General features: G+C 40.7%; 2 protein-coding genes across 3 annotated transcripts; both read left to right on the top strand.

Annotated features, from left to right (window-relative positions):
• The first annotated feature begins 1061 nt into the window (after positions 1–1061).
• On the top strand, positions 1062–8341 carry LOC111587877 (trypsin-like). 2 transcript variants are annotated; one of them, XM_035942801.2, is made up of 5 exons: positions 1062–1413; positions 3116–3275; positions 5837–5897; positions 6213–6479; positions 7881–8341. In XM_035942801.2, exons 1-5 carry the CDS (start codon positions 1356–1358, stop codon positions 8049–8051), a joined length of 717 nt encoding a protein of 238 aa, XP_035798694.2. In that variant the 5' UTR covers positions 1062–1355; the 3' UTR covers positions 8052–8341. The 2 variants fall into 2 exon arrangements, with proteins under 2 accessions (XP_035798694.2, XP_023153766.2); XM_023297998.3 differs by having other exon boundaries at positions 1065–1413; positions 5756–5897.
• Positions 8342–11136: 2795 nt separating this feature from the next.
• camk2n1 (calcium/calmodulin dependent protein kinase II inhibitor 1) lies at positions 11137–14620 on the top strand. Its single transcript, XM_023297999.3, has 2 exons — positions 11137–11974; positions 12785–14620. Exons 1-2 carry the CDS (start codon positions 11806–11808, stop codon positions 12853–12855), a joined length of 240 nt encoding a protein of 79 aa, XP_023153767.1. The 5' UTR covers positions 11137–11805; the 3' UTR covers positions 12856–14620.
• The last annotated feature ends 488 nt before the right edge of the window (positions 14621–15108 follow it).

Genomic DNA, 15108 nt, shown 5'->3' with positions numbered 1-15108 from the left:
TGAATATGTGCTTACTGCATTTTATATCTCTTTAATGATTTTACATACCAGTTAACCTACAAGCAAGACATGAACCAGACACACAATGCAGATGTTATAAATAAAATAGAGGTTCCAAATAAAGTAAATAAAACTACTCAAATGCAAATGTAATCATGTGAATCTTAGGCTTCCAGCAACATGTGCTACCATTAGTTTGGATAATCCACCTTGATATTTATAGTTTCCATTGGGACTAACAGCATTGGCTAGAAAGTTGTGATTTTAAAGTCATGTTTCAATGCTATGTAGTGAATTTGTATTTTATCCTGCAGAAACATTCTGTGCAAATAACATCATCTTTCATTGCATGACCAAATGCCACGTGTGTGAGTGAGTTTGTTGTCATTTAGTTGAATTGACTCTTTAAAAATGGCCTCATATTACCATTGTAAAGACCATCATCTGGTTAAATGTTTGCAGTATTAACAAAATATCTGTTTGAGTCATCCTTTCCTTGTCTATATTGTTGAAATGGAAGAAGACATTTCTGTAGGCTATGTAGGGTTAGTATCAGCCCAGGAAACACCTGACAGCGGGAGGCCACACTAAGCCGACTCTTCCATTCTGCTGGGTGAAGCATCAATTATTCAGCACTCTGTAAATGTGGGACAAGAGGAGGTCAGGTGAGATTCTCCCGTCATGCTGTGGATGATGCTGACTTGCCAGAAGGCTGCTGATGATTATCATAATCATCTTCAAAGGGCTGATAATAGTGTGTTATTATCATTTCTGACATGGATTCAGTGATGACTGATGACTCATATTTATACAGAGAAACGCTTGTGCACAGAGTACTTCTGTATTACCTTGACTCAGATGTGAATCCCCCCCCACAGCTGCAAAACAAAGCTGTGCAACACACACAAACATACACACAGTAGGCCATTGAGACATTTCAACAGGGATAAGCTGGGATGATGACACAGACGGAGCGTGCTGATACAGTATAGATGAACCTGCTCTGCACAGTACCCCGTGTTGCCATGGCAACAATGTAAGGCCTTTCGACAAGTCAGCAGGGTCGGAAGAAAGAGTTCTAACAGGAGATACTTTCTCAATGTGAACTTTGTTGCGCTCTCTCCGCTCTCTTTCCTTCTCAATCAATGCCACAGTGCTGGACCCTGCTGCACGATGAACAATGAAATTAAGAACTTCTTTTTTTCCAGACGAAACTTGAGGATAAATGTTGCTGTGACCGACTCCCACTGTTTCCAGAGAGGAATGAGTGACCAGGCTGGGCCGGCAGTAAGGAGCAGAGGAAACCGGTGCTCTGGCTGCAGTGGTTCAGCTGCTGGTGTGAGATAACGGCTGCTATGATGAACCTGCTTTTGTGTTTATGTTGTGTGCTCCTGGATCTCATGACCGTCCACAGTGAGTACATTTGTTTTAAGTTTTGCTAACAAAACATGTGACACTTGACCCAGTTTTTAATTGTTGGATTCTGGTCCTTTGATTTTGGTTAACAACTTTCAGCATTCGATGTTAACTTTTTCTCAAGCATATATTTTGATTTAAACATCACTATTTCTTAATTTGAAGATTTTTGAAAGGTATAGTTTGACATTTTGTTGAATGAATTTATTGATGTTTTAATTAGAGGACTGATTTGCGTGAAGACTGGAATTATTGTCTTTTGTCTTTTAAACACGATGGAAATATCATCTTTTAGGACTTCTTCTTGTTCTTAGTGTTGTTACGTTTTAACTTCTTTGCTTGGCGCTTTGCACATCCATTTTGATGTCTATGTTGTGTTTTGTCATGAACCTGTCTATCTGGAACTCAATGTTATATTGTATTATTATATTGTCTAGTACAGGTCTCTTAGTGTTGTTTGTCAGTGACTCAATGTTGTCTTGTTATGTTATTTGAGGACAGGTCTCTCTTGAGAATGAGACCCAGTGTCTCAATGAGATTACCTGTATAAATAAAGGCTAAATAAAAAAATAAAATAAAATATGGGGAAACAGCTAGCCAGATTGTGCTTAAAGGTAACAAAACCCACCTAATTTCCAACACCTCTGAAAGTCACTTAGCATGCTATATCTTATTATCTTTAATTTGTGCAAAAACAAAGCAAAAAAATAATATTTCTGCATTTTACTGACACTCATAATTCATAATTCCTTATTGGAGAGAAGCTTCTAATTGGAGTCTCTGCTGGCAGTCTTGCAAATCATCATAAGTCCAGATAAACTGAATTGTTTCTACCTGCTTCCCTTGTTTCCTCATCTAGGTGCTGTTTAAGCCAACCAGCTGCTCTCTGTGCCCTCATATTTACCAAAGCAACATTACAATGTTGGTTTGCTGTTGTTCCCCACAAAAAATGTTGGACTGTTCCTTTAAATTGTTGCCCTCCAATTTATACCTTCAACATTAGGGTTTGTGATTCCTTCTCAACAGTGTTAATCCATAGTTAAAATGTATTTCCAGGTAAGTATTTGCAGGTGTTAGTCCCCACCATTTGCACCACATCTGCGACTGTGAAGCCCGAAGCCAGTGTACAGTAGCTGAGTTGTTGCATAAGGCAGGAAGGAAGAGTCCCCACTCTAATGTTTCAGAGCCCAAAGTGAGGTGGTGACACTTGAAGGTCAGGTTATATTGCATTACCTTCATTACGCAGTGGCCTCCCAGGTGACAGAAAACCACTAACTGCAAGGCTGGGTCAATGGCTTGGGAATCAGGTTGGAGTGGAGGATTAGAGGGCCTCAGTCTTTATGTTAAGATTCTCAGTGTTTTATAAGTGCGGCTGATATTCATATCTGGGGAGCTGTTACTATACATGCAGGATGAGTAATTAGCAGTTCAGGCGAATGCATGATGGAAATTCCGTTTTTATGACCATGATATATTTTTTCTACAAAAGTAGAAGTTTGTTGTGGTGAAAACAGTTTTGAAGTCTGCTGTCCTCCAGCTTTATGAGCACTGACTTAAAACAACTGTCATTTCCTTCTCACTAGTCAGTCAGAGCTCAAGAAGTTGACGAGATGATGAAAAAAGAATTTCTTCATATCCTGCGAATCTTCACAGACAAATTAAATATCACACATACAACAGTGTTTGTGTTTCCATACAGGCCATGTGCTCATGCAGGGACGTATAGTAGGTGGTCACGCTGCTGCACCAAACTCCATCAAATACATTGTGTCACTGCAGAGCACCAGCGGCCAACACTTCTGTGGTGGATCACTAGTTCACAGGTACTGGGTTCTGACTGCAGCGCACTGCAACATCGGGTAAGAGTGTTGAACAGCTGTCAACAGTAATGATGATTTGACCTTTGTGCTGCAGTTTTTGGGTGAAACATTTTAAAATGCATTATTCACATTTCAGCTTTTATATAAGGATACATCCACATGTCTTGGTTGGTCAGTCAGTGCATCACATTGGTCCAGACTGAAATGTCTTTGGAATTATTGACATTTTTGGTGCCCAGGTGTATCCTAATGCTTTTTATGACCACTTGTGTTTTCCTTTAGTGGCACCATGAGGCTGAGTCCTTTGGCTTTGAATGAAATTATTTCAACATCTATTGCATGGATTGCAATACAGTCTCATTCAATCCTTTGTGTACTGCAGGTAGTGAAACCTAATCCTAGGGAAATTATCAGACAATGTCAACATTTTTATTAGTCCAGCATTTGGTTGATGACAGAATTCATGCAAAGCTGATGGCATTAATATTAGATTGTTCTGCTCTAATTAGTAAATGTTAGCATGCAAACCAGTTAATCGATATCCTAGGTTATGCTACTAAAGAACTGGTTTGTACAATGTATTGTCCGACAACACTGGAAGGTGAAAGTGACAGAAATAGTTAAGTAACTTTTTTAATAAGAGAGCTATAGAGAGAAGTACTGCTTATTTTCTCACCTCCAGTCATGGCGTGAAGTGGGTGTGAATGCTACAGAAACTGTGGGGCACCATTCTAGATTCAACCCTTAAAAACAAGTTTGTTTCCACATAGCCACACATAAGCAAAGAGATGACAGAAATATGAGTTACACCCAACATAACATCTGTAAAGGATACATCCACATTTATGCACATATCATCAGAAAAGTGGAGGGAGAGGAGTTGGGAGATTAAAATGGTAAAGTTATTAACTTATCCAAGTAATTCTCGCTGCAACCTGCAGAACAGGGCAGGTGTCAACCATTGACTGAATATAAAATATGGACGGCAAAGCAAAAATGCCTGATGCCTGCATTCTATCTAATGGCCAGCAAGGCGACTCCTCAGGCTGCAAGAATAATCCCATATGTATAAAAGTCTATGAGAAAACAATGCTACTTCTCACTTGATTTATTATCTCAGTAAACATTTTCCTAATGAGTTTATGGACTCTGTCTATGGTTTCAAGGCTTCTTCAATACAGCACGATGCTCATTTAGTAATATATCTTACCATTTAGAGTAAAATAGATGATAAAGCAGAGTATGTTTTACAGCAGGGATAACTTGTGATTGACAGGTTGCTACTGTAAATTTATAGCATTCAAGAATTTACAGTCCAAGTCACTCCTTGCTCATTACATCTGGTTTAAGAGCAAGATGCAATGGTGGTCCATCAACCAGTGGGTGTGGTTATGTCAATTTTTTGTTAGTCTGACTCAGCGTATGTAGGCTGTAGATATAAGCCTGTCCCTGGTCACACATATCAACTGGCTTTCTCCTCCTCTTCTGTGGTGTCATACCAGTCTCTATTTCCATCTTTGCTATACAGACTAATCTACTGATCAATTACTTAAGCTAACAATGTGGCAATTGTTTTCCACCTGGTTCCAATCATTTTTTTTCTCTTTTTTTCATCCCAAGTAACCACAGTGTCGGCCTTTGTACAAGACTTTCAACAGTGCAATGTAGCTACAGTAGCTCAAATCGCAGCTGTGCCCTCACAGAGATATTAGCATTATAAACTATAAAAAACTATCATCAACCGAGAAAAAGCTGTTTACTTGAATGCCTTCATCTTCAGTCTAACATATGACTTGACACTATTGTCTTAACTTTGCTCTTGGGAGGGATCAAACTGTTTCTGAAACACCTGCACATTTAATGACATTGTTCTGACAGTTTTCAGTGGACTACAAGTCACTGTATAGAAGCTAACTTGGCATGATTTATATATTGTGAGCAGATGGTCCCACCAGATGCCTAAAAGCAAACATTCATTCTGCTACGGGTAGGTAGCGTCAAAAACGGTGCCGCTTCATCGCGACACAAAGTAAACCTCCATACGGGCCTTTTGGAAGTCAAACAGCACACAGATGCGGTTGAGTCAGCCGACCTTGGCGCACCATCAGTGTGTGTGTGGGTGAGAGAGAGAGAGACAGTGAAGTGTGATCTTGTCTGGAACCACGAAAATGGCCATATTTCTGTTGTAAGGTCCCAGCCCTGCCTGCTCACAGTGAGCCATTGTTCCCTGGCCGACGAACAGTTCACGATGGTCGCGGTCATCTCTTGTGCACACTGTGTTCTGTGACTTTGTGTACTGCTCATAATTTCTCACGTGTGTCATTCACTTTTTCAATAAACTACATAAAAACTGTTTTCTCAAACGTAAAATGAGAATCATCACTATATTGCGGTGTTGATGAAGAGGCCTGTGCAGATCCTCTGTTCTCTTTCAGAAATCATCAGTCATGATCAAATCTGCCATTTGTGCTTTATTTGTTGATGAACATTATGTAAAATTTAAATGCATTGTCTTTTAGGGCAGAGCAGATGATGATAGTGGCAGGTGACTACAAAATAAATATCTTCGAGGGTACTGAGCAGTATGCTAAACCCCACAGGCTGGTCACCCATCCACTGTACAACAGGAGCACCAATAACGCTGACATCATGCTCATTAAGGTACAGCAGAAACATTGCAGAGATGTAATCCTGCAGTAACCTCATCAATGTTTTACAATAGTATGATATTACCACTGCTAGCTTTGCCTGTCTGCTGTTTGGTACTGGCGAGGTAGCATCTTTTGCTAAAAATAGTTCCCTGTTGTTGCTAGAAACTCAGTTGATTGGAGTGTTTGAAGGCTGGAGAACCAAACAGTGATTCAAAATAGATTAGACCATTCTCTGTTGATTCATTCCTAATTTAAAAGACAGTCGTATACTTTGTTAATGATTCACCATGCAAGTGTTGAAACTGCTCTCTGATTTTCTGTCCAGTTGCGAGCCCCCATGGTCCTGAACAGATTCGTGTCGCTGGTGCCTCTTCCCAGGCAGGGGACCGGTGTGATCGAGGGCCATCTGTGCCGGGTGTCTGGGTGGGGGTACAGTAGTCCGGGTGGAAGCCAGGTTCCTGTCACGCTCAGGACAGTCACAGTGCCCATTGTTTCAAGTGCAAGGTGCAACAGCAGCGACTCCTTCAATGGGAACATCACGGCAAACATGATCTGTGCCGGCTACAGGGCTGGAGGAAAAGATGCGTGCAAGGTACAGAAGACAAATGTAGCTTTGTTCATGCAACTCAAAAACTTTCAGCTGCGAGGTAAGCAGGTGTTACGCAACAGCTGTCCAGTGACAAACATTTTCATTTGATATTCGAAAAGACATGAAATCCATTTTGATATAAAAAAATTCTCCAAGGTACCAGCCTTGGTTCCCAGTGTATACCAAATAGCACAAGCCTATCCCCTCTTCATCATCTCACATTAGAGCAAAACAATAACTTAGTTTTGGGGAGCTCATCCCCCTGACAGCGCGAGGATACAGTTAATCATGTCAGTGTTGGTTTTCCTGGAAGCTTTTATTAAGCAAACCTGGCAAAGTCCATCCTCAAGAATTATATTAGTTATGATAGTCGTAGAGGACATAGAAAAGCAACCCTAAAATAGCACCAGGACTGAAAACCTGGCTGTAATTTTGAGGTAAACTCATCTACCACAGCACACACCAACTTGGTTATTAGTATCATGAAAGAGTTTCTGCCCAGCCTTTGATGCAGGAGGGAAAATTACATGAAATTCAATGTGTGACATACCAGTAGGCTATATTTCGCCTTGAGTAAAGAACTGAATGACTAATTAAAAAGTGCTATATTTAACGCTGCAGTGTGCAACTGTGTGTTTTCAAGTGATTAAGATGAACAATTCAGAGAGATTAAGATTTCACAATACAAAACAACAATAAACTGGGCCTTCACTAATGAGAATACAGACCTTCTTACATCTCTGTTGGCCTCTGCTAATATGCCATAACAATCTAGGCCTTATAAAAGAAAAGGTCACATGTGAGTTTGTCACATATGAAACATGAAACACATTTGGTGATTTCAGATAGTTAACATGCACACTGTGACATCTATTTTGTTTATGCCTTTTATAGGGGTTAGCAAGTTCACATGTAAAATAATAGTGTTCCCCTGGTGTTATTTCCACACAAAACCTTGTGGTTTATTACATAACTGCATTTCACATCGTAAATCTAACAGGCATGTTCTGTATACGAAAACATAGATTTCAAGAGTGATTTTTTGTAAGGAACTATATGTAACAATATACTTATTCTGTGAGGACTCAGTGTCTTTATATTGTTCAATTCTGACAACCGGGTGTTGTTGGGCTTTGACAGTAATATTCTTCGATGTTTATAGCTTTTATACAACACACAACTAATGTTACATGACTGAGGCATCAAGAAATACTGAATGCTTCCTGAAATAGTTGCCTCTGAGACCCTGCTGTTCAGACTCTTTGTATAATTTAGTGTATCCTGTGACAGCAGTCAGAGACATTAAAGCAGCTTTACAGCAACATTACGTGAAACTTAAAGCTTTTCCGTGAGCCTCTTTGTGACATGGTAACTGAGAAGAGGGTGTGGTTCTGTCCTTTGCAGGGAGACTCTGGCGGGCCGCTGGTGTGTGGGGGACGAGTCTATGGCGTGGTCTCCTGGGGCAACGGCTGCGGGGATGCTAAGTTTCCTGGAGTCTACACAGCTGTGTCCAAATTCCGTCGATGGATAGATCAAACCATCTACGGGTCATTCCTACGCTGTTCCAAATACTGATGACGATCATGATGCTGAAAGTAGCCAATTGTTCCTGAAAAAAATCATTCCCTTGACAATGTTTCAACTGCCGTGCATCAGAGGTGATACCTCTGAAACATTGCTCTGATTATACTGATAATATCTGAATAGCAATATAATGATAACGCAGCTCATATTCTGAAAGTATCTAGGGGTGAAAACTGGACTTTGTCAGCTACTATAATTATGGGATTCACTGCAGTTTGCCCTTTTGTGCTGCTGTACATGTAATTATCCTTTTATGGAAATAAATATTGCAGTTTAGAGAAGGTTTTTTATTGTGTCAGTGATTATTGATAAACATTTAGAATAATTTCTGGTCTTATTTATCCTAAATTAGCTCAAACCTTTTTTATTCCAATTAGTCTCTCACTTTTAGCAGCGCCATCATGTGCGCCCACAAGATTTTCAGGCAACATCAGAAGGGCTCACGTGCAAAGAAAGTGGATGCTGCTAACTTACAGACCAACATATCAGGGTTTACCAACATTTGAACCAGCTCATGAAGTCATTTGCATTATTTTGAGACGCCACTGTCACCCAAACCTGATCAAACCACACCCAGACAGGCCTGAGGGAGAAAATTATCAGCCAACTCACCTTGGCCAATTCCAGATACATGTGGATATTTTTTACACCTAATTTAGGAGAACATCAAGTCTCTCCTGTAGTGAAATGATGTATCATTGTATCAGCTGTTATCGTGACAGACCACAGGCAGGTGCAAACATACTAAAACGCTTTTGAAATGTACACATTTACATTCAGGTCAAACAACTAAATCGTAGATGGTGCCATATTTTTGTAACATTTTCATACAAGCTTGTAGACTTTTAGCTTGTAGGTGTTATCTGCCTGTCAATATTCCTTTTGGGCTGACACCAAAATTTCATTTTAAAGATCTGTTTTTTCTTTTTACCTTGTTTTTAAAAAAATTTGTATGTTGGAAAACACATTGTGAGAGAAATAAGCAGTCCACACCATGACTGAGCATTTTCATCTTGAAACAGCAATGTACCCTTGGCACTCTCAAAAATATGAATTCAGATTTTTGGTGTTTAATACATCACAAATCTACGAAACCAGTTCCATAAACTTACAGGTTGGGACTTTTTGTCATTATTCTTCTTCAAAATTGGTTTCCAGTTTGTACACGTGTGGTTGAATTACTTCAATATTGCAATTTGCCATTGTGCAGTGCAGAGTAGTTTTAGAGATGATCAAGGTCAAAGGTGAGCTGGTGTGCTTGAGCTGCAGCAAGTGGGGAGTGATGAGAGGAGAGACAAGCAGGGACTTCACTGAGTTACATCAGTCATTTTAGGGCAAAAATTAAAAAAAACTTCTAAATATGTATCTTTGATACACAAAGATTGTTTTTTGGGGTTTAATCAGTGACCTGAGAGAAACTTTAAAGCTTTTATCAGATTATACCAATAATAATACCAGTATTAGTGGTGTATTATATTATGTTATAATATTAATAATACATGAAACTGACTCATGCCAACAGAACTCAGAAGACCCAAGGAATGTATGAAAAAGTGGAAGCGTTTTGAAACTTGACTGAGAAAAATCAAAGATGTCTTTATGGGAGTGACCAGCCATCCTAATTTCGGAGTTTCCTCTTGACCTTCTGGCAACAGAAATTATTTCACATAAATGCTATGCAGAAATATTTAGGATCTGAAACCATGTTTGCCAGAACTTCAAACCACATACAGCAAAGTCCTCTTTTGTTCATTAACACAGCAGCTTAATCTGAAGCTTGACTAGATGAGAACAGAATAACAAACACTTGCTCTTACAGATAAAAAGCTCAATTTATAAGCAACAAAACCTACCTTGAACATTCAGCACTCTAAGGGGTTTATTGTTACCATGCTGCTTGGTCTAATATAACCAGAAGGTTAACCTAACATTGGTTGATTTTGGCAATCTTTAGCTAGGTTTCCTTTTCAATATCAGTGACATTACTGGGTCAGTTCACAGCTTCCGTGACTCTTCTCCAGTTGTGCTATTGTTACCTTAGGTTTTTGCTTTTAACATTATCAAAGATCCAGTAACATTATCTAACAACTTGTGAATGAGGCTGCTGTGCAAAAGTTACCAATTACTGCTTATCTTAATTGACTGGGAGCCTAAAACGACCAATTCAGACACCAAGATAACCAGATATCGTGAAAAAATTTAGAGCTGTTGATGAAATGATCTGATTTGAAAGGTGGATCCTGTGATAAAATCACAGCCACTGCAAGTCCAAAGGGAGCAGACCTTGGTGTGCCATGACAGCATCTGCACTGTGAATGGTTGACGGCACATTAAAGTTAGCTGCGCTGCAGGCTCAGATGTCATCTTTCATTTCCTTCTTTGTGTAAAGATATTTGATTAAGTTCCTCTTTTAAAAGTCTGTGTTAAGACTGAATACCTGTCTGTTGCGCAATGCTCATATCTGTTTTGTAAGACAATCCTTTGTGCTGTTCCTACAGAAGACAGATTAATGTAAACAGCAGGCAGCAGTGGATGGTAAGCACTTCTCATCCCCGAGGGAAAGTTTAAACAGGACAGTTTTCTTACCATCTTCTGATCTTGAAACTTCACAATCTGTGCTACCAGAAGACCGAAATGTTTGCATACTGGATCCTTTCATGATGACATTATGGGTAACATGAGACATTATCAATGTATTATCAATATATATCAATAATCTGAGGGAGGTCACATGTATAATATCTTTTAGCGTGTTTTTTTTTTTTTATCATATTTTACAAGCCTCTTTTTGATATTTAAGTTAATCTGTAGTCTAATTTGATGAGATAAAGCTGGAACTTCCTCAACTCTGGAACATATATCATTGGAAAAGCACGTATTTATATATCCATTCACTGGACCCATTGGCTTTCAAATGCAGTTCTCAAGAAATTCCAATGAAATCATGTGCAAACAGCTCAGGGCCTCAGCATGGGACTGAAAGTGCGCCACGGGGCCAAAAGTCAACATGTCAGCCTATGAAAATGCTGCCATCCTATGGTGAGCTCTGACTCGGTGGATGTTCCCCTTCCAAGCCCACATCACGGCAAAAGCATCGCAAAATTTGTGAAATTGTACAAGGGGCTTGAGGATTTCATATCTCTGACTGGTCGAGTGGTGGCGCGAAAACGACGCGTTTCAAAGAATCGGTTCACATTTACGCACCAATCTTCGAATTTGAAATCGCCATTTGTTTGATTGCATCTAGATCCCGGAGAGTGGAGAATTGGCACGCCACGACTCCAACTGGACGCTTCTCTGGGCTGCACCAGAAAACCCCCGTACAGCTCCCTCGCCAGGTCTCCCCGGGATCCGTGTTTTGCATCGCTCCTCAATTTGCATTTCTTCCTCAGATTTTCCGTGCGACGGGTTCAGCCGCTCGAAACCAGCGGGCGCTTCACGGCTCTATTGTGCGTGCGCCTCCATTTCCAAAGCAATACGCGCAGAGAAAAAACCTCTGGAATTCTTGAACGATGTTGCCGAAGCTCAACGAGCGGGGAAACTGAGGACATTTTGATTTACTGTTATTTCTGTTGCGTACCTACGAAGACAGACACGTGTCTTCGGGGTAAACAGAAAGGGCTAGGTCGTGCCAGCTGATCGCACATTTTTTCCCCTTTTGTTTATTACAGACGACCGGGTTCAAGCTTGGCGACGAGCTATACATTTCAGTTTGTGCGCCTTGGTGATAAAGACGCATTTGGAGATGTCGGAAGTGCTGCCTTTCAACGAAGAAAAAATGAGTCATTATGGAAATGAGGGCGACGAGGGACACCTTTCCTTCACCTGTCGTCTTCAAGACACCAACAACTTCTTCAGTGGCTCACAGAATAAACGTCCTCCGAAACTCGGACAAATAGGCAGGAGCAAACGGGGTAATTGTATAATTAAGGCGTTTTCGCCTGTACGGTGATTGTGGTGAATGCGCACATTGGTTGTAGTGTACCATGATAGAGGATGTTTCCCTGTGGAGCCAGATCGGCAACACAGGTGCCTTGGCATGATCTTCATTACAGTAAAAGATCAGAGAGAAAGTCTTGTTTGCATGCAATGCAATGTCTTAGTTTTTAAATATTCTATTCTCACTGCAACACAACTTGGATGCGCAGTGCTGTTAAATGCCTTCTGAACGATGCTCAGCAGAGTTATGCTGAATGTTCCCTTGAATGGATGGTATGATTGAGGTTTAAATGCTGTGAAATTCAGATTTTTGTAACTGCATGATAAATCCAGCTTGGTTGTGTGTTTTCCATTGTGTGTCCTGCATTCCTAATGAATCCCATGAGATAGCCCTTGAAATTTGAGGCACACTTATAGTAGCACATACATGTACAGACAGACAGACAGATACAGTTACATGTACAGTAGTGCACAGACACAACATGGACCAACATGGCAAATGGGCAGATATGTAAGTGCTGCACCTGTAGGTGCACAGCAAAGACACGCACATATTCACACATGCACAGTCCAAAAATGTGCATGTGATGCAGGCAGTCACACTCGGGGTTATCTTTGTCTTCTTGCATGCGTTCACTTTCTAATCCATATGCACATCACTTCTGCTCATGCATGTCAGCTCTAATGATTGTGGGCTTTTATGCCCTTCTGTCAGTCGGTGAATTTTCAAGACGCCACACCAAGATGAGCCCCCCTCATTAACTCTCTCCCCCTGTCATCCACAGTTGTGATCGAGGATGAGAATGGCGACAACGAACAGAAAAATGGAACAGAGAAGACCCCGGCAGAGGCTTAGAGCGCTAGGCTCACTACCCCCCAAAAGACACTCTTGAAATTTTTTATGGCGATATTTACCAGTTTTAATCCAAAGACACTGTATATAAGCACTTTCTCTCATGTGGCAGCAAGCAGCACTTCCACACCCTCCTCTCCCAGTCAGTCATGACCGTTTGGATGACACACACTGGCAGGGGTGGGAGATGGCAGCAAAGGAGACCCCCAGGTGGACCCCCCCAACACACACACACACACACACACACACACACACACACACACACACACACACACACACACACACACACACACACACACTCATGCACGTATGCACTCAGAGCCACACGCACAAACATACACACCCTCGATTACAGGGTTTCGCCATAAATCCAAATATGGGAGAAGACAACAAGGGGGGGCGACGAAGGCGACGCTGTCGAAATGCAGAAATCAGGGACAGGATACAGAAGTAAATCTAATATAAAAACTAAAGCACACACTTCTCCTATATCTTATCAGTCTTATCAACCATTCTTTCTGCTCTTCATTTTGATCGAGGGCAAATGAATAACAGAGTTTGTAAATATGGAAAGGGTAGCCCATATTTTCTTGCACAAAGTGGGAATTGGTGAACTGCTTTGTTCTGTGTTAAAGACTTTATTTATTATTGGTCCTTTGGAATATGTCTTTTGCTGTGACTTAAGACCAGAGGGAGCGTTTTCTTTTTTTTTTGTATGTTGAGAAAACTTTGAGCAAGTGAGAGTGATATTTTTGTTCACTTAACAATTCTCGATGTTGCCTGAGTGTTTTTTGTTACCATACTTTGCAGCTAAGGAGTCATTTATATACAGTGTACCTCCCACCTGTTTTTAAGCTTCCCAGGCTTTCACCTGGATTGGTTGATACTGTAACTTGACTGTACACACCCTATTGATAAAACTATTTATATTGCATTGTGCATTATTGTGTGTGCCAAATCTCATGAGGGATATGCTGTACCACACTACTTGTTCTTTTTTGTGCTTTATACATTTAATCATTCAGTTCAGTCGTTTTATTGGTTTGCCATTTTTTAGGGCTCTTTCTTAAAACACTGAAATACCAACTCATGCATGGCGAATATGAAATCATGCATGCATGGCAGAAATTCTGAAACTCTCGTGTATTCTTGAAGCACCTCGTATACAGCTTTGAATGACAAACCTCGAGAAACAGTCTTAATTCTGCGTTGTACTGTACGATTCACACTGATTTGTACAGTGGCCTAATATCTTGTAATAAAGATTATGACAAAGTACTATTTACTGTTAGTGTTGATTGTGGTTTACAATAAGGAATGATGTACTCGATGTTGCTTTTTGTTTTTTAAACTGTTTTAAAAACTGTAGCAAAAACACGAAAATATAGTTTTGTATCAGAAAGATGAAGACAATAGCAGATAGCTTGGCTTACTTTTGGACATGTTCCTTGTACAGTTTCTCCTGTTGTTATTGGATTGCCTAACTGGCTGCCAAGGAAGGTCAAGTCAGCATTTTCCACTGTGAGGAAGTAGCATCCCATTCCTTGGAAAGATCGGATTTGGAAGGAGACAGAAATGGGAAGAATGATGAGCAAATAAACCCATCAAGAATCTGAAATGCACACTTTGTTTTAAGGAGAGTGGAGACGTTCTGCTCGGACAACTGCACAACAGACTCTCATTAAGTGCTACAGTACTGCAAATGATTTTGTGGGGAATATGTACACCACTGCTTCCCAATGCAATAAATGTTTGTTTGCATTTAAAATCTCAGCTTCTCTCTTTAATCAAGTCCTGCCTTTAACTCTCATGCCAGAGATGTAAATGGTGCAGGGGCACTGAGGCATGAGGAACACTGATGAGACGTGACATTTCCAGCTCTGCTGTGGTGACTAAATGATTCATGTTGTGTGACGAGCCTCTGTCAGCGTACAGCATCTTAAACCCCAACTGCCTGGATGTTTGCTGGGAACACATACATGCTGCTCTATGTGAACACACACACACACACACACACACACACACACACACACACACACACACACATAGGCACTCGCATGTCCGTTTCAGCTCCAACTGCAGGCGAGACTAACATATTGCTAGTCTCTCTCCCTCCCCATCTTGACAGACATGAAAGGGGCTGCCTGTGCCGGGTACCATGGTAACAGATGCACCTTGCACTCGATGGGTGCTGCGGAGGGTTTCGGTGCAGAATAGTCTTCCCTGAGCCTCAGCTTGATACCATCGCTAGCTTTA

The sequence above is a fragment of the Amphiprion ocellaris genome, chromosome 5, assembly GCF_022539595.1.
Source record: "Amphiprion ocellaris isolate individual 3 ecotype Okinawa chromosome 5, ASM2253959v1, whole genome shotgun sequence".
Taxonomy (NCBI): domain Eukaryota; kingdom Metazoa; phylum Chordata; class Actinopteri; family Pomacentridae; genus Amphiprion; species Amphiprion ocellaris.
This window is presented reverse-complemented; position numbering and strand designations above follow the sequence as displayed.

Coding starts and splice junctions, on each gene's coding strand:
- LOC111587877 (XM_023297998.3), top strand. CDS start 1,356: ATGATGAACCTGCTTTTGTGTTTATGTTGTGTGCTCCTGGATCTCATG. Junction 1,414..3,115: donor GGATCTCATGACCGTCCACA/GTGAGTACATTT, acceptor GTTTCCATACAG/GCCATGTGCTCATGCAGGGA. Junction 5,898..6,212: donor CTGACATCATGCTCATTAAG/GTACAGCAGAAA, acceptor TTTTCTGTCCAG/TTGCGAGCCCCCATGGTCCT.
- camk2n1 (XM_023297999.3), top strand. CDS start 11,806: ATGTCGGAAGTGCTGCCTTTCAACGAAGAAAAAATGAGTCATTATGGA. Junction 11,975..12,784: donor AATAGGCAGGAGCAAACGGG/GTAATTGTATAA, acceptor TGTCATCCACAG/TTGTGATCGAGGATGAGAAT.